The 18,120-nt window shown below is 44.7% G+C and overlaps 1 protein-coding gene across 2 annotated transcripts in view; it reads right to left on the minus strand.

Moving 5' to 3' along the window:
• Positions 1-8,339, minus strand: part of Kcng3 (potassium voltage-gated channel modifier subfamily G member 3) — a 54,542-nt gene extending 46,203 nt beyond the window's left edge. The window contains exon 1 of one of the 2 annotated variants that reach the window (XM_070025475.1): positions 7,708-8,339. In XM_070025475.1, the coding sequence (XP_069881576.1) occupies positions 7,708-8,339 (632 nt within the window). Of the gene's footprint in view, positions 1-7,674 lie in introns of both variants that reach the window. The other variant, XM_070025474.1, reaches the window with a different exon arrangement.
• Between the last annotated feature and the right edge of the window lie 9,781 nt (positions 8,340-18,120).

Consider the following 18,120-nt stretch of genomic DNA (forward strand, 5'->3'; position numbering starts at 1 on the left):
CACAAGACCTCGCATGCTGAAAAGATTAAAACTCCAGAGAGAATTCTTGTCCTGAGACTGACTGCAGGAACAGAAGTCCACAGGCAAAAGGGCCCAGATAATAAAAGGGTAACTACTTTATATTTGACCTGTCTGTCAAAGGTTGAGACTTGTCAAAGGCAACTAGGAAAGAGCAACTTTTAATAAAGTAGGCAGCAATGTTTAGTATGATTTGGATTTTTCTTTTCTTTCTTTTTTTCTTTTTGTCAGTTGTAGGTCTTGAAATCTGGGCCTGGGCGCTCTCCCTGAGCTCTTCAGCTCAAGACTAGAGCTCTACAACTTGAGCCACAGTGCCACTTGTGGTTTTCTGGTGGTTAACTGGAGATAAGAGTTTCACGGACATTCCTGCCTGGGCTGGCTTTGAATCATGATCCTCAGATCTCAGCCTCCTGAGTGGCTAGGATCACAGGCATGAGCCACCGGTGCCTGGCTTGTTTTGGGTTTTTTTTGTTTTTTTGTTTTGTTTTTTAAGACAAGATCTATATAGGCTTGCCTATCCTTGAACTTGTGATCCTCCTTCCTGTTATACCCCAAATCCCTCCAAGTGCTGGGATCACAGGTATATGCCAAAACCTCTGGCTGATACTTAATAATTGTGTGTGTGTGTGTGTGTGTGTGTGTGTGTGTGTGTGTGTGTGTGTGTGTGTGTGTGTGTGTGTGTGTGTGTGTGTGTGTGTGTGTGTGTGTGTGATGGTACTGGGGCTTGAACTCAGGAGCTAGCATGCAGTCCCTAAACTTTTTTTTTGGGGCGGGGGGTGGTACGGTCATGGGGCCTGTACTCTGGGCCTGAGCGCTGTCCCTCAGCTCTTCAGCTCAAGGCTAGCACTCTGCCACTTGAGCCACAGTGCCACTTCTGGCTTTTTCTGTTTATGTGGTATTGAGGAATCAAACCCCAGGGCTTCATGCATGCTAGGCAAGCATTCTACCACTAAGCCACATTCCCAGCCCCAGGATAAAAAAAACAAAAGTTGGATTTTTTATGGGGCTTGAATTCTGGGGCTGGGCGCTGTCCCTCAGCTCTTCAGCTCAAGGCTAGCGCTTTGCCACTTGAGCCACAGCGCCACTTCTGGCTTTTTTTCCTGCTTATGTAGTGCTGAGGAATCGAACCCAGGGCCTCATGCATGCAAGGCAAGGGCTCTACCACTGAGCCACCTTCCCAGCCTGTAGTCCCTAAACTTTTGTGATCAAGGCTAGCACTCTACTACTTGCAGTCAAAGCTCCACTTCAGCTTTTTAGTGGTTAATAAGAATAAGAGTTTAAAGACTTTCTTGCTCAGGCTGGCCTCCAATTGCAATCCTCAGATCTCAGCCTCTTGAAGAGCTAGGATTATAGGCATGAGCCACCAACATCCAGATTAATGCTTAGTAATTTTATAAGATAAGTAATTATTATATGTTAAAGTGCCCAAAGGGAACTCTAATCTTATTGACAATGCCAGAATATCAGAAGCTAGTGCCAATAATTCAGGCTACTCAGGAGGCTAGATCTGAAAATCATGGTTTGAAGCCAACACAAGAAGAGAAGTCCTTGAGATTCTAATCTCCCACTAACCATCTTAAAAAAAAAAAAAAGCTAAAAGTGGAACTGTGGCTCGACGTGATAAAGCAGAGCATTGTGCAAAAAAGCCAGATGCCAATAGCTAATGCCTGTAATCCTAGCTGCTTAGGAGCTGAGAACCGTGGTTCAAAGCCAGCCTGGGCAGGAAAGGCTGTGAAACTCTTTCAGTTGTGGGGCTTGAACTCTGGGCCTTGGCACTGTCCCTCAGCTCTTCAGCTCAAGGTGAGCACTCTACCACTTGAGCCACAGTGCCACTTCTGGTTTTCTGGTGGTTTATTGGAGATAAAAGTCTCATGGATTTTCCTACCTGGGCTGGCGTTGATCCTCAGATCTCAGCCACCTGAGTAGCTAGGATTACAGATGTGAGCCACCAGTGCCCAGCTATGACTGTGAAACTTTTATCTCCAATAAACTACTCAGAAAGAGCCAGAAGTGGCACTGTGGCTCTAGTGGTAGAGCACTAGCCTTGAGCAAAAGAAGCTCAGGGGCAGTGCCCATGCCCTGAATTTAAGCACCACAACTGACACCCCGCCCCCCCTAAAAGCAATGTACAAGCCCTGGTTTCAAGCCCTTCCCCCACACAAATAATATTCAGGTATTACTTGTGAGTAAACTGCCTTGGGGAATCCATAGAACATTAAGAACAACACCATTCTAAGATTGCTTCATTATTAGATTTGTTTATCTAGGAAGCCTTCAATGTACTCACTAAAGATCTCTTGCAAAGGGAGATGAGAGGTTTCAGCTGTGCAGTAAGGAAACTAGTCTATAATCCCTCTCCAAACCAGCCTCTGTGGATCACTCTTTCAAAGCCCTCTCCTCCTTCCCCCAAAGGGGAAGTAATCCCTGTAAATTCAATATATAAGGTCCAAAGCAGTCAAGCCGAGGGACACCCCAAGCCCATAGACCCCAGTACCGTTTCATTCAATAGCTTCTTACACTTTCCTAGTCCAGTGCTACGGTTTGGATAATGAATGTTCCTCATGTCCATGTATTAAAGGATCAGTTCCCCAGTCTATAGCACAATTGGGAGGTGCCATGGAAGGAAGTTAGGTTTACTGTGGGCATGCCTTTGACCTCCTTTCTGGGACCCTGGCCCTGATGTTTCTCTCTTTTGCTTCACAGACACCATGAGGTGTGCACCTTCTTGAGCCAGATGCTCCCACTACAAAGTGTTCTGTAGCCACAGGCACAAAGCAACAGAACCAAGTGACCATGGACTAAAATCTCTGGAAGCCTGAGCCAAAATGAACTTCCCTCCTTTGAAGTGGATTGTTTCAGATACTTTGTCCATAATGGAAAGCTAATACATGCTGATAGAATAATTGTGGACTTAAGTCTAACGAGTTTATACCCTCTCCATTGCTACTCCCCTAACCCAAGATCCACAGTCTCTTGCCTCCTCTTGAAGCATCTGCATTGGACATCTCTGTCCATTATCCACCCAATGAGTGGTGTTTTAATACATATTAGTCAGCTGGTAACATGACTCAAATGGTAGAATTCATGCCTAGCAAATGTGAAGCCTTGAGTTCAGAATCCACTACCACCAAATAATCACACGAACAAATAATTCTACCACTAAGGTGGTTCATGTGATAGAATGCCAGCCAAGTAAGTGAAAAGCTGGGTTCAAACTATAGTACCACTGAAAAGGAAAAAGAGAGAGGGTGGGGGGAGGGAAGGGAGAAAGTAAATATTAAAAAGATAACATACCAAAATCTTTTCTGTGTTTCAAGCCAACCAAAGGCTTCTATGTCATGCTTAGAAGAAAAGCCAACCTCCTTCCATGGCACACAGGCCTGGCTGTAGTCCACAGGCTTCCCTCCAACCCAATTTTGCACACACTTGCCCTTGAAATAAATTGTAGCCCATAGTGGCTTTCCTTCTATTCAACAGACAAGACAAGCCCACTGCCATCTCATAGCTGTTCCTTTTGTCCAGAACACTCTTCCCTCCATTGTGCCATGGCTCTTTCTTACATTTAGAACTCAATCCATGTTACCTTTCACAATCTGAAAAACAGATCTTTTTCTTCTTTTTGTGGTACTGGCATTTGAAACCAGAACCTCATGTTTGCACACAGCCGCTCTACTACCTGAGTCATGCCTCCAGACCCACACTCTGGAATTCTTATGCTTGCTTATTGTGTTGTCTGTCTCCCCATCCCACTATCAACAACAGATGGATGTCTCCATGAGAACAGAAACCTTGTCATGAAACTGTACCCAGAGTGCCCAGGACAGTGCACAATTAGGCTGGTTAGAATTCATGATCATTGTTCAATCATCATGGGCTTTTTCTCTCAATAAACAGATATTAAAGTATAACTACTATGTTCTAGGAAATTGTAGTTGTCTTAATGAAGTCTTAAACGAGAGAATAAAGTTCTTGCAACTCATAAACAAGAGCTAATTTATCATATCCTATCATATCAAACAAGGACTACTGCAGTTCTTCAAATCTTCAAAACTGGGAGAAGTCTACTGCCTTACTCTGAACAGCTATTCAAACTATGTAACACAAATTATGTTTCTGACCATTTTTAATGTAATATGAACACAACACATATTTATTGTTCTAGAATAGTAATTTTTTCCTAAAAAGACGCAGTCATAATAATACAAGAGAACTTACCTGCCTCTGAGGGCTTTTCATCTAATCTAGTTTAGAAGCCAGGGTGTGTTTATATGAGAAATTACTACCACACTAGGAAGGCTATTATAGACACCAACTAAATACAAACAAGCAATCGCTCAAGAGGTTTCAGATAAAATATTACCTCTACTAGCACAGTAATAAAAGCTTCAAAAGAAAAAAAAAAGCTGAGTTGGGCTTTATCAATGATGTAAGGTGAGTAGGCTACAGATGGTATAATAAGGGACACCAGGTAACTTGGGAATAAGTAAGCAGGCCAGACTGGATAAATGGGAGGCTGTAGGTAGCAGGGAGCACTCCTCTGTTCCTGGAAGTCCAAAATGAGCCCTGAATTCTGTGTCTTTCCAATGTCCAGGAGTAGCTCAGACTCTTCCTACTATGTCCCAAAAGTTGTCATTTATTCTCCATTCTCACAACCACAAAGCAATCCAAGCTCTCATCCCTGCCCTCTGCAAAGATCTTCAATTTCATTGTTTCATTGTGTTCTATTCTGCAGTGCTGGGGATGGAATCTGGGAGCTTGTATATGCTAGGCAAGCACCTTACCCCTGAGTTTATCCTCAACACTTGATTTTTTGAGACAAGGTCTTGCTATGTCAATCAGGCTGGCCTGAAACTTTCATTCACCTTGCCTCTGACTGCTAGGATTATAGATGTGTGATACCACATCTGGTTTCAAACATATTTTTCCTGTGTTCAATTCCTCACTACCACCCCCCCCAACCCTTTCCAATCATGATATACATTTACCAAATTCATTACTTTATATGCATAACCTATTCAGGCCAAAAGCTATAAACCAAACAATAGCTGGACACTGCTGCAAAATAGTTATTGTCTTTTTTCTTTTCTCTAGTGACATCTCACTCTACCATAGAATTCTACTTCCTAAACATAAAATACAAGTTTCATGTCTATGCCCATGTTGCTCCTTTTCCTGAGAAAAGACTCCTGATTTTTTTCCCTCAAAGCTAGACCCACATGATTGTGTAGGTTGCATAAACTAGCTTATATAAGTGACACCCCCTGCCAGTGATGGACAGTGAACAGCCAATACAACCTCCCAATGATTGCTTATTTCCATCTCTCCCCACCCCCACACATATACCCTGAAGGCTTTCTCAGCACAATTCAACTCTTAGAGATCAATTGTGCCTCAAAATCTCACATCAATTGTTCTCTACAAGAAGTTATAATACTCAGAACTGTCAACAGGGCCTTGAACATAACAGATACTTAAGAGATGGTTGCAAATGACAATCGGCAAAACCAAGACCTGAGTGTTGGGGTGCTGGCCAGAACAAGTTAATAATTAAATTGCAAAATACCTTAAAGACTAAGTAAGGAGTTTTGGCTTTCTTTGGTAGATCCCCAGTCAAACAATCAGAATGTTTCAGAAAGATTAATTCACAACAACAAACTGGCAGGGGTTGAGAGACTTAGGGTCTGTTTTAGGAAGATAGTAAGGTGCTTCCTCTGTAATATGTGGCCTAAGTGGTACTTAGCCAGCCTTTAGTTCATCTGTTTGGGACTACACATACTGGTTTTCATATACTGAAACTCAGAGGGGAAACTGAAAACTGGGCCATTAAGCCAAGAAAAACATGTATTTGCCTGAAATATCTGGGTATCTAGGAAACAGTCTGACTTGAATAATTATATACATACATAGATATGTATACACAGATTAAGCATTACTCTCATCTTCCTCCTTCACTTCTACAGTCTCCCTCTTCTCCAACTCCCACTTCTCCCTAGAATTATTATTCAGCTCTCTCACTTCCTTCCAAGGGCTTTACATTAGTGATTTCCAGGCTGCTCATTCTCCCCAAGCCCCTCTTCCTCAGTTTTTGTTTATACCCTGGTTTAGCCAACCTCCTCCCTCAATATCTAATCCAGTAAGTCAATTCTCCTGTTCTTTTTCCTTAGGCAGTTCAAACCTTCTCTAGCCTTACAATTCTAGTGAATCATTTCAAGACTAGTCATCTGTGGCTCATTTTTCTATGACTATTTCAGAAAAAAAACAAAGACATTTATTTATTTAGGTATACAAATTAAGTTCATTGTAATTTTGGAGTACCAAGTAAGTAATTCTTATCTGTAAATTGAAAACAGACCCTAATACACTGAACAAAATGAGTTTCTTAATTTATTTCTTTTCAAAGCATATATCTTGGGTTTCATGCCAAGATGGCAGAGCAGTAATAGGCTCTGAGGTCCTAGACAATTTTATTTACTTTGTAGATTTATATAGAAATCTTTACACCCCACAGGAAGAATATTACGTAGAAGGAACCCACTGTAATATCAGAAACACAATTTCTAACACACTCATGCCTATCAGAAGAAGATTACAGGGTACGAACAACCTTGAATTTAAAAAGTGAGTGTAGGGGGGAATTAAACGTGATTTGAGGGGGAATCTTAACACCGTTATCAAGCAAAAGTAAAAGAGAATATACAAGTTGATTTTTGTGTCCAAAATGGCTGTCTCCCTTAAAAAGTCCAACTTTAGTCTGCTGATTCCTCCCACCAAATATGCAAAATAAACTCACTTGTACTAAAAAGAGAAGTGTTATCACCATTAAGAGAAGTAGGCATGATCTTAGGGAAGATTAAAACATTTTCTTTATATTCTAGTCGAAAAAAAAATACATCAACTTCTTAAATACTGTTTCTGTATTCGAGCAGTTTCCATTTTTCCCCCCTCCAAGGACATGGTTTCTTGTTCACGTTTTTTCCCCCTACCCCATACTGAAAGACCCTCTGAATGTCGCAGTGTAAATCTCTGGCACCAAACGGTGGTCAGGAACTTTCCTAATTCCATTCCTTTATAGGAAGAGAAAGAAAAGAGCACAGACATCCATTATTCAAAAATCTATCGTTAAATTAGCCTCCTTTACTATACGCAATTCCATTACAGCACACATTATGCCGGGGGCAGGGTGTGTAGAACGTGTGGGCAGTGCCCTGCGGGGCCACATTCCACCAGAACAACACTTCATCTTTTCTACCATCACCCGATATTGGTACAAATTTCAAACTGCTCTTCGCTCTAGGTGAAATGACTGCAATCCTAGTAATAAAAGTTGAGAGAAATCTAACTAGTAGGCTGCCATTTGCTCCCGAAGCCAACTCCAAAGATGGGGAGGTTGGTACATCTCTGCCTGCCCCTTCCCCAAGCCTGGGTGTTTCACCCTCCAGACGTGCATCTGACCCCTAGGCCAACTGGACTTTATGGCTGGGAAACTGAGCTTGGGGAGGGGACCGACGCGCCCCTCCGTGAGCACGCTGGGGGATCCCATTGGGCACCAAGTCAGCCTGGCAGACAGGAACGGAGACGGGACGGATGGACGCACGGACGGGACGGACGGACGCAACAGGACGGACTGGAACGGGCAGAGAAGCAAGTGCGTCCTACCCGGAGGGCTCCCTCCCAGGGACGGCGGAGTACCTGCTCCGGTCATCCAGGCTGCGGTTGTCGGCGGCCGCGGCGCGCCAGTCGGGTAGCGTGCTGGCGCACAGCACCACCATGGACACGATTACGAACACCACGGACACGCTGGCCAGGATCTGCGCGGCCAGCGACGACGTGGGCTCCTCGAAGGTCCGCCGCATGCGCTCCAGCCAGCGCCTCGAGGGAGCCACCTCGGCCCCGGCGGGGCGCGCCTCATCGCGGCCCAGCGCGCCCGGCTCGTCGGCCGAGTAGAAGGTGTAGGTGTCCGACATGCGGTCGTCGAGGCGGCGCTGGCAGCAGTACTCGAGGTGCGTGCCCTCCAGGCCCCAGTAGATCATCTCGTTGTAGAAGGAGAGCTCGCACATCCGCGGCGCGAAGCGCAGCTTGCCGTGGCCTCGCACGTAGAGCAGGATGAAGCCGAAGGCCTCCGAGTGCCGGTCGAAGAAGTACTCGTTGCGCTCGCGGTCGTAGTCGTCGCACACCTCGAGCACGTCGCGCTCGGAGCGGCAGCCGTGCAGCCGGCTCACGCGGCGCAGCGGGAAGTCCTTCAGCAGCTCCCGGGCGAGCGAGTACCGGGCGCCGCCCACGTTCAGCACCACCGAGGCCGCCCCGCTGCGCCCGAAAGTCATGGCTGGCCGCCCCGGGGCCCCGTGGACCCGAGGGCCGCGCCGCCGCTCCCCGACCACCGCGCGGGGCCTGCGTGCCGCGGAGGAACGGGGGGCAGCGCGCCGTCGGGGCCCGATCTCCCTCGGGGCTCCGCGGCTGTCCGGCGCCGCCGCCAGCGACGCGTCCCGGGGCGGCCGGGACCTGCGGGTGGCCGGGGAGTCCCCTCCGGCACCAGCGCGGCGCCCCACGGGCCGCGTGCCAAGCTGTGTCAGCGCCGCCGCCCCTCGCGCCCGGGGGTCGCCCCCTCCGAGGCCCGGCTTGTCCTCTCCACGGCGGTGGCGCCGACCTCCCCGGAGAGGCACAGTCACCGAAGCGGGGGAGACGCCGTGGGAAGGCTCCGGTTCCCCCGCGGAGCTCCCTCCGGCAGCGGCTCAGGCAACCGCCCCGCCGCCGTCCAGAGACGAGAGGCAAAGTGAACGAGCTCGGCGGCGGCGAGGAGCCGGCTCGGGGCGGCGGGGGCGGGGCCTCCCTCGCCGTCCTCCTCCTCGCCTGCCCGCTCCGCGCGCTCACCTCCCTCCGCCCGCCCGCCCGCCCTCCCGCGCCCGCCTTCCCGCACCTCCCGGGCTCGCTCGGGCTGGGATTCCCCAGCGCCCCGCCCTGGACCTCGGGCTCCCCGCCTCGTGACGCCGTGCGCTCCCGCCCGCACCGGCCAGGAGGGGTCCGCTAGGCAGGGATGCGAGGTGGGAAGTCAAGCCCCGCCGCCCGGGCGTCCCCTGCCTCATGTCGCCCCGGCCCGTCGGGATGACTATGGTACCCCCCCCTCACCCCAACCCCAGGTCCTTTTGACAACCCTCTCTCCCCGAAGGGAGGAAACCCGAGGCTAAGGAGTAGTGCAGAGGTGAGGATTGGGGTTTGGAAAGCTTTTTCCAGAAACAGTCCGTACCCTCCGGCTTCGGAGTCCTCCCCAAAGGATGTCTCCAGAGAAGGCACCCCGAGCTGGGGCTTTTCCTGCTGACTTGCGCTTCCTTCTCCCCGCGCGGGGAGCCCCACGTGCGGCAGCGCGCGCGCTCCGAGGGCGGCGGTGCACCCAGCCCCCGGCGCGGTGCTCGAGCGCCCGGCCCCCGCTTTGCCCCCGGGGTTTCAGTCCTAAGAAGGCGCCTATGTGTATCGCGCCTGGACTCGTTCGTGACATTTCCTAGGGAGTGGGGTGAAAATCTGGGGGAGCATCGTCTTTCCCCTGGCAGCCCCCTCCTCCAGAATTTCTTGGTGCTTTCATTAGCATCCTCTTCATGATGTCTCTGGCTATCCCCATATCCATGCACTCCCGATCCGGCTGCAGCATAGGCTGCATAGTATCTGGAGGGTGAAGAGCCCCTTAAACCTCCGCGGAGCGAACTCCCCTGGGCTCTGGCAGGATGTCCAGGGAGTGGGTCCATTCACAGCTGGGATCATTCACGAGACACCCGACACACCTACAGCCCAGCCCGCCGGAGGGGAACCAGGTAAGTTATAAAGTAAACTATTACATACAAAATAAATCCTGAAAGAAAGAAGGGTGGAGTGGGTTGCGGGTCATCTGTCCAACCGAGTAACCAGGCTGGTTACTGGGAAGGATTTTACTTAACTCCTCCACTTTTCCTGATTGTGTAGGATCGTCGTGTGCCCACTAGAGGTCACCATAAAGAGTGGTTTTTGTCCTGGTTTAGTATGAAATCTTTAGTTAAAAAAAAAAAATAGAGGCAGACGCCTGGCAATTGGAGTGCTGTCTCTGACAAAGTCACTCTGGGTGGCTCTTAATGAAAATCTTTGTAAGTTATTTATCCCTAGACCTGGATAATTTATCTTGAAAGCACTTAATGTGATTAAAAGCTCAAAAAAATAAAAAATAAAAGCAAGAGTTGTTTATCTGCTAAATAGCTACTAAAGGAAAACATCCCGAAGGAAGTGTTTTCAAAACCGAATGAAAGGAGGTAACAGTCATGAATTGGCAGAGAGAAGAAAGAAGCAAAGGATTTCAAGCAGCAGAATCTCGGATGTGGAGGATTAACGTCTGTAAAGAAAGCTAATGCATTTGCCTGGCTGAAACAATGGAGCGCTCCACTGCAGTATGTAGATTTCATCATGTAAGCAAAGGGCTCCCTGAAGCTTTAATAACAAATAGCTTGGTGAAGGCTTTATTTCTGGAAGATGCCTTGCCCTGTGGGTTATTTTAAGGAAAAGACCCTTTTAGCCAGATGAGAATGGAAACCCCACCCCATGTCAGTGAGAAGGAAGGTCGATTATGAGAAACACTGTGGAAAGACTCGCTTGCAGGTCTTGGTATTGGGTTTGTAATAAGACACAGAGATGGAGAAAAGTTTTCAGGGGTGGAAGCCAGAGGTGAGCCTGGCTTCACACCAGCAAGAGCCAAGTTGTTCAAAATACATCCTAAAAGTATCACAGGCAATAGAATAACCCTTGTGTCCATTATTTGTTTGTGAATTACCATATTTATTTCCTATGCTCCCTGTCCTAAATCCCTTTACAGTCTGTTCACTGAAGCTGTTAAAAAAAATCTTTTATATTAGATTTTAGCTTAGGAAATAAATTAATTTGGTGACGTGAATTGTGTATATTTTCATAAACTTTCTTAGACAGATTTTAAATCATCTCATTTGTTTGAAAAGTAATATCCTTATTTGATATTAATGTCATTAGCCACTGCTGCTGAACAATATCCAGATCATTTTCTTAAACAGAATACAGAAAGATGGAAAAATTATTGGCTTGTCTCAATATAATCTGGTTTAGAAGACATTCTTAAAAACAATTCTATTCCATTGTACTTTGAGATGATGATTATGTTGAAAATAACTACATCTAAATGCTCCTCTGGATTCTGGATGATATTTCGTCTTTGTATGTAAATTTCTGCAATGCATTAGAATTTAAAGGCTTCAGTCTGAATTCTAGAGTTTGAAAGAATCTAAAGGTTTTGTAGATTAAATTAATAGGCCCCTTTTTTTTAATTTTTATTTTTTGCCAGTCCTGGGACTTGAACTCAGGGCCTGGGCACTGTCCCTGAGCTTCTTTTTGCTCAAGGATAGTACTCTACCATTTGAGCCACAGTGCCACTTATGGCTTTTTTTTTTTTTTCCTGTTTATGAGGTACTGAGAAATTGAACCCAGGGCTTCATATATGCTAGGCAAGCACTCTACCACTAAGCCACATTCCTAGCCCAGGCCCCTTTTTGAAAAGAAGTAGCAAAGCTTTAGGAACTTGCTGGAACTTGCTGGAACTTACCCAGCAGCAGCGTGACAAGAACAAGGCTAGAACCATGTCTTCTGCTTCCAAACTCTGGCACTACTTCTGCAGGGTCTAGATTCCCCTCACAACCTTTCCCATTTCTCTGCAGTCCCACTTTTCCCTATCTCTGCCACCATACAGTACTTCTTCCATCTATTTTCATTAAGGAATTCTCTAGTATGAAACCTATGCAAATGTACAGAATCTATGTCTATATTATGAAGTTCCAAATTGTCTAGCGGGGCCTTCCCTGGATTAAACCTTGCTGCACAACCCATTTGCCAACTGACCTGGAGCAAGCTCCTTAACCTTTTGTGTCTTAGTTTTTCTTTTATAAGGTGAAGATACGACCCAGGCCAAAAGTATGGTGTGAATATTAAATGAGAAGATATGAGGGTGGCAGGTAGCTCAATGCATGACACTGGAAAAAATGTACTTTGTGTGTTAATGCAAAATAGGCAGGCTGCATTTATTTTTCTTCTGGGTTCTAAATAAATAGAAATTATATAAGTGAATTGAGTTGACTTAATTTCAAATAAGTAACCTGAAATATCAGCTATGGGCTGAACAGAGTCCTCTATTACTCTGAACTACATGACTGGCTATGCCTGCCCCAAAGCTTTAGAAACAGAAATATCCTGTAGGTACTTCTGTTCTGAACAGCTTGCTTATTAACTGTCTGTTGAACTCTTGAGCTCTATTGTTAATATATATCGCCATGTTAATTTATATTGCCATTCCGTCAGTTTATTTTCTAGCCCATACAAAATCAGTGCATTCTGTTAAAAGGCAGCTCCTTACATCTGGATGTTGTGATATGTGACTGTATTCCAGATACATGCAAAGTTTGAGGCCAGCCTGGATCACATGGTAAGACCCTGACTTAGAAAAACAATATTAGAGATGGAGATGTGGCTCAAGTGGTAGAGTACCTGCAGAGTAAGCATAAGGCTATTACCACCGAAAGCAAAAAGCTTAACTAATAATAACAATAATAAAATTAATTTAAGTAATTAAAAATAAATAAAAGGCTGGGTGTTGGTGGCTCACGCCTATAATCCTAGCTATGCAGGAGGCTGAGATCTGAGGATTGTGATTCAAAGCCAGGTCAGTCAAGAGGGCCTCTGAAACTCTTATCTCCAATTAACCACCAGAAAACTGGCATCATGGCTCAAAGTGGTAGAGTGCTAATCTTCAGTGAAAAAGCATAGGGATAGTGCTCAGGCTCTTAGTTCAAGGCCCATGACCAACTAAATACATTAATTGATTAATGGGTGTGGGGGTGCATGCCTATAATACCAGCACTTGGAAGGCTGAGGCAAGAAGGGTATGATTTCAAGACTAGCCTAAGCTATAATGAGACCCTATCTTAAAAAGAGAAAGAAAGTGGGTAGAGGAAGAAAAGGGGTGGGGAGGGGCAGGGAGAGAAAAAAAAGAATGAAAGAGAAAGGAGAACAGAGAGCTCTTTGGATGCAAGTTTAACCTAAGTTCTCTAAATTTATATAAACGAAAGACTTTTAGGACCTAGCTCACTCTGCACTTTTACTCCTGTATTCAGGGATCATGAGATCCCATATCAAAAAACAAAATAGGGGTGAGGCTGAAATGGTAGAATTATTGCCTTACCAGGGAAAGTGTGTGAGTTCAATACCACTAAGAAAGAGAAAGAAAAAGATTTTTTTTTTTTTTTTTTTGGTCAGTCATGGAGCCTGAACTCAGCCTGGGCACTGTCCCTCAGCTCTTCAGCTCAAGACTAGTGCTTTACCACCACAGAGCCACTTCTGGCTTTTTTTTGCTTATGTGGTGATGAGGAATTGAACCGAGGACCTCATGCATGCAAGGCAAGCACTCTACCTTTGAGCCACCTTCCCGGCCCTGGAAAAAAGATTTTTAATTTGAGTCCAGCCTAGTAGTACAGGCCTGTAATACAGCTTTGTGAGAGACTGAGACAAGAGTTCAAAACCTTACCTCTAAAATTAATTAATTAGGGTATATTCGTATGAAGTTTCAAATATGCAAAATGCATTAAAAGCAAGTGCCTGTGGGTGATGATGGCTGAAGCCTGTAATACTAGCTACTCAGGAGGCTAAGATAGCGGTTTGAAGCCAGCCCAGTCAGGAAAATCTATGCGTCTCTTACCTCCAACTAGCAAAAAAGCCAGAACCAGCAAAAAAGCCAGAAGCTGAGGTTTGGCTCAAGTGGTAGAGTACCAGCCTTCGTGAAAAGTTAACAGATGACACCCGGCCTGTGAATTCAGGGTCCAATATTTGCGTGTGCACCCACGCGTGCGCGCGCACAAACACACACACACACACACACACACACACACACACAAAACAAGAAATTAAAGCTCTGGAGAGGAACAATATATCCCTACCCTCACATACTCTTTGCCTGATGTTCTAAAAATTAGACTGACAAAACACAGGTTGATAAGGAAAAAAAATAGTTTATTAACTTTATCTCTGGAACTTGGAACTTACATAGCATTTGGGTTATTTTTTGCTGATTCTGGGGCTTGAACTCAGGGCCTGGGAACTGTCCCTGAGCCTCTTTGTGCTCAAGGCTAGCGCTCTACAACTTGAGCCACAGTGCTACTTCTGGCTTTTTCTGAGTAGTTTATTGGAGAGTAGCTTATTTTATTGGAATCTCACAGACTTTCCTGCCAGGATTGACTTTGAACCATGATCCTCAGATCTCAGCCTCCTGAGTAGCTAGGATTACAGATGTAAGCCACTAGTGCCTGGTGTTACACAGCATCTTTTGTGTGGCGGGAAGGGGGAAGGGTTTTGTGTGTGTGTGTGTGTGTGTGTGTGTGTGTGTGTGTGTGTACACATGCGTGCACGCCCTCACCTCCAGTCCTAGGGCTTGAACTCAGGGGTTTTTAATCAATGCTGGAGCCCTACCACTTGAGCCACACCTGCACTTCTGGATTTTTGATAATTAGAAATATGTCCCTTGGATTTGTCTGGGTAGGCTAGTTTTAAACCTAGATCCTCAGATCTTAACTTCCTGAGTAGCTAGGGTTACAAGCTTCAGCCACTGGTGCCCAGCTTATATAGCATATTAACAAAGAGCAATGCATTTGTAGAGAAGGAACAAGACAAAGAAAAGAGAAGATAAGCTTTTAGGAATGGCGAACTATGCATCAGTAACCATATGAAGGAAATAATGGAAGATAAGGGTTTTAGTGAGGTGTGCTATGACTCCTCTGATGGCACATCCCTGGGCTGATGAGACTCTACGTTATCTCAGTAATTGAGAATCTTTCTGTCCCTCCTGTTAGAGAGGTAGAAAGCAACAGTAGTGCTTCTCATTGGCCTTTAGCTCAAATCATTCCTAAGCCAAAGTGCAGTATTTTGGGGTGGTATGTTCTGATCCTATACATATGGCATGGTAGCCATTATGTTTCCAGCCAAACCACCTCTAGTACTAGGGCTTTATTACATTAACTCTTCTGAGCTATCCCAGCACAGAGAACACATTCTTAAAGTTGAGCAGCCACCAGAGGGATGAATCATCCCCATCTCGCACCAGCCTTTTTCTCTGCTCCAGGACACTTTATGCTCTTAGGAAGCAGAAGTAGCACTCTGCCTGGAATTCCCAGGGTTGAGAAGGTTATTGTACAGTAATTAATAGCAAAAACATCTTCAGCGCCATTACAGAACAGCCCTCTTTATGGTCACCTAAACCTCACTCCCATCCCCATTCTCCTGCTATGGGATTGGAATGACTCCTCATTCCTTGCTTCATGTAATGACTAAGGCCTTTCTAGGTGGCACCATGCACTCAGCTTCCCACAAAAATACTCTTGTTGTTATTGTCGCTTTGGAGATGAAGAAGTGAGTCTTCAGTAAGTTAGATGATTGCCCAGTGTCTCGCAGCCTGATAGTAAGTTCTGAAACTCAGTCCTGAAGCCCAGAGGTAGGCTGTCTTCCTTCATATGTTGGCTCACCCCAACGCCCCTCCCTGTGGAACAGCAGACACTGCTGGGAAGGGAGAACAAGTTAGGTGATATCAGAGGAAGCAATCAGACAAATCCAGAATTGAGTCTTTATACATAATAACTAACCTTCACAATGTCACTTTCATATCCTGAGAGATGTAGGGTGGGATAATATAATGTCTGATATTTATTGAAATAATTAGAGGTTGAGCTGAGGGTATAGCCCAGTGGTTTAGTACTTACCTAGTATGTGTAAAACCTTAGGGTTGATTCTCACTCAGCACCACCAAAAAAAAAAAGTAAATAAAATAATAATAATCAAGGGCAAGAACAAGTGAGTACAGGTATATCTGAAACTAAATGAGTTAATCGTTATTGAAGCTGAATAATGAGGGGTTTTTATAGCAATCTTTTCACTTTTGTACATAACCAAAAATGTCCATAATAAAAATAATAAAATTAAATATGAAGACCTTGAACTTCACTTAAACCTTTCTTCTGCTTTTTATTTATTTTTTTTTCTTTTTTTTTGGGGGGGGGGTCCAGTCGTGGGGCCTGAACTCTGGGCCTGGGCACTGTCCCTCAGCTCTTCAGCTCAAGGCTAGCGCTCTACCACTTGAGCCACAGCACCACTTCTGGCTTTTTTCTTTTTGCTTATGTGGTGCTAAGGAATCGAACCCAGGGCCTCAGGCATGCAAGGCAAGCACTCTTACCACTGAGCCACCTCCCCAGCCCCTCTTCTGCTTTTTATTATTTATTTACTTATTTATTTTTGGTTGCTGGAGATTCAACCCAGGGCCTTTTGTGTATTAGGCACATTCTTCCCTGCTGAGCTCTACCCTGAGCCCCTAAGCTTATTTAGTTTTGACTATTGATGATTATTCTTTCAAATGGACCTAATACCTTATTTCATAATATTTATAATGGAAGGGCTTCTCCTGTTTCCTATTTCCATTATTTTTTTGGAAGTCCTGGGGTTTGAACTCACAGCCACACACTAGCTAGACAAGTGCTCTACTACTACTTGATCCACTCCACTGGACCGTCATTTTATTTTATTTTATTTTATTTGGTTGGTCATGGGGCTTGAACTCTGGTCCTGAGTGCTGTCCCTCAGCTCTTCAGCTCAAGGCTAGTGCTCTATCACTTGAGCTACAGAGCCACTTCCAATTTTCTGGTAGTTTATTGAAGATAAGAGTTTCATGGACTTTCCTGACTGGGCTGGAACAGCGATCCTCAGATCTCAGCCTCCTGAGTCGCTAGGATTACAGGCATGAGCCACTGGTGCCCAGCTGGACTGTTATTTTTATGATAGGATTTCACTTTATTCCCAGGCCCACCTGGACTTTGAACCTCCTATATGTGCTTCCCTGCATAGTTGAGATAACAGGTGTGTACCACTGCTTCCTGGCATTTGTAGAGATGGAACCTCAAGACCTGATTTTTGCCTAGGCTGACCTTAAATTGTGATTCCCAGATTGCTACCTCTCAAGTAGCTAGGATTATAGGTTTAAGCCATCACACCAGGATAATGTTTTTAAATCACATACCTAGTGGCCCAGCGATTTAACCCCAATAATTTATCCTGAGATACACAATAACTGCGTATTTCACAAAGATATGTCTCATTGCATATATTTTGATAGCAAACAACTAGAAATGTCCATAGAAACAACTTAAATGTCCATAAATTAGGATATGGGTTATTTAAATAATGGCACATTTATGAACCTAATGATGTTGTTTATACACTCACATAGAGCCATTTCTAAGCCGAATTGCTAAACAAAAAGCTTACACTCTGAGCTGTAGGCTAAATTATATTCTCTTAATTATATATACACACACATGTATATGTGAATGTGAGTATATAGCAGTGCATGATGGCACAAGCCTAACTCAGCCATTTGAGAGGCTGAGGTAGGATCAAAAGTTCCAAGCTAGCCTGAGTAGCACTTCAAGATGCCCATCTCAATAAGTAATCATAATAAAATAAAAATTAGATGATGATTGATGATACTCCTGAAAATATTTATAAAATACACTAACAAGCATTAATAGGAAGGTTAGGGTAGGCATATGACCTACTTGTTACTGGTTATTATAAACCTTGTCCTTTTTTTAACCACATTCAAGAATTAGCTTTTTAAGAAAAATATAATCATTATATTCAATGTACGTTATGTAAATATTGAACTATGTTACTTGAGGGTAAGGCTGAGAGGAGGAATGATGGAGGAGAATGATGGAAAAGGTGCCATTGATCAAGGTGCATTGTACTCATAACCTGACTTATGGAAATGTAATCTCTTTATACAACTGTTTAATAATTTAAAAAATTTAAAAAACTGTGAAGGTGGTTAAGAAAGAGTGATGGAGATGGATGGGTTTGATCCAAGTATATACATGCAATTAAATATTGATGCAAATGCAGTTTTTAAGATAAACTATCAAGAAAATGAAAAAAAAAGTAAAAAAAAAATGTCTTGGCATATATACTCCTACCAGATTACATATTTCTTCAAGCACATTCTTTTTTTTTTTTTTTTTGTCAGTGATAGAGCTTGAATTC

This window comes from Dipodomys merriami, unplaced genomic scaffold (assembly GCF_024711535.1).
Source record: "Dipodomys merriami isolate MVZ:Mamm:240054 unplaced genomic scaffold, mDipMer1.0.p SCAF_17, whole genome shotgun sequence".
In the NCBI taxonomy this organism is placed as follows: Eukaryota; Metazoa; Chordata; class Mammalia; order Rodentia; family Heteromyidae; genus Dipodomys; species Dipodomys merriami.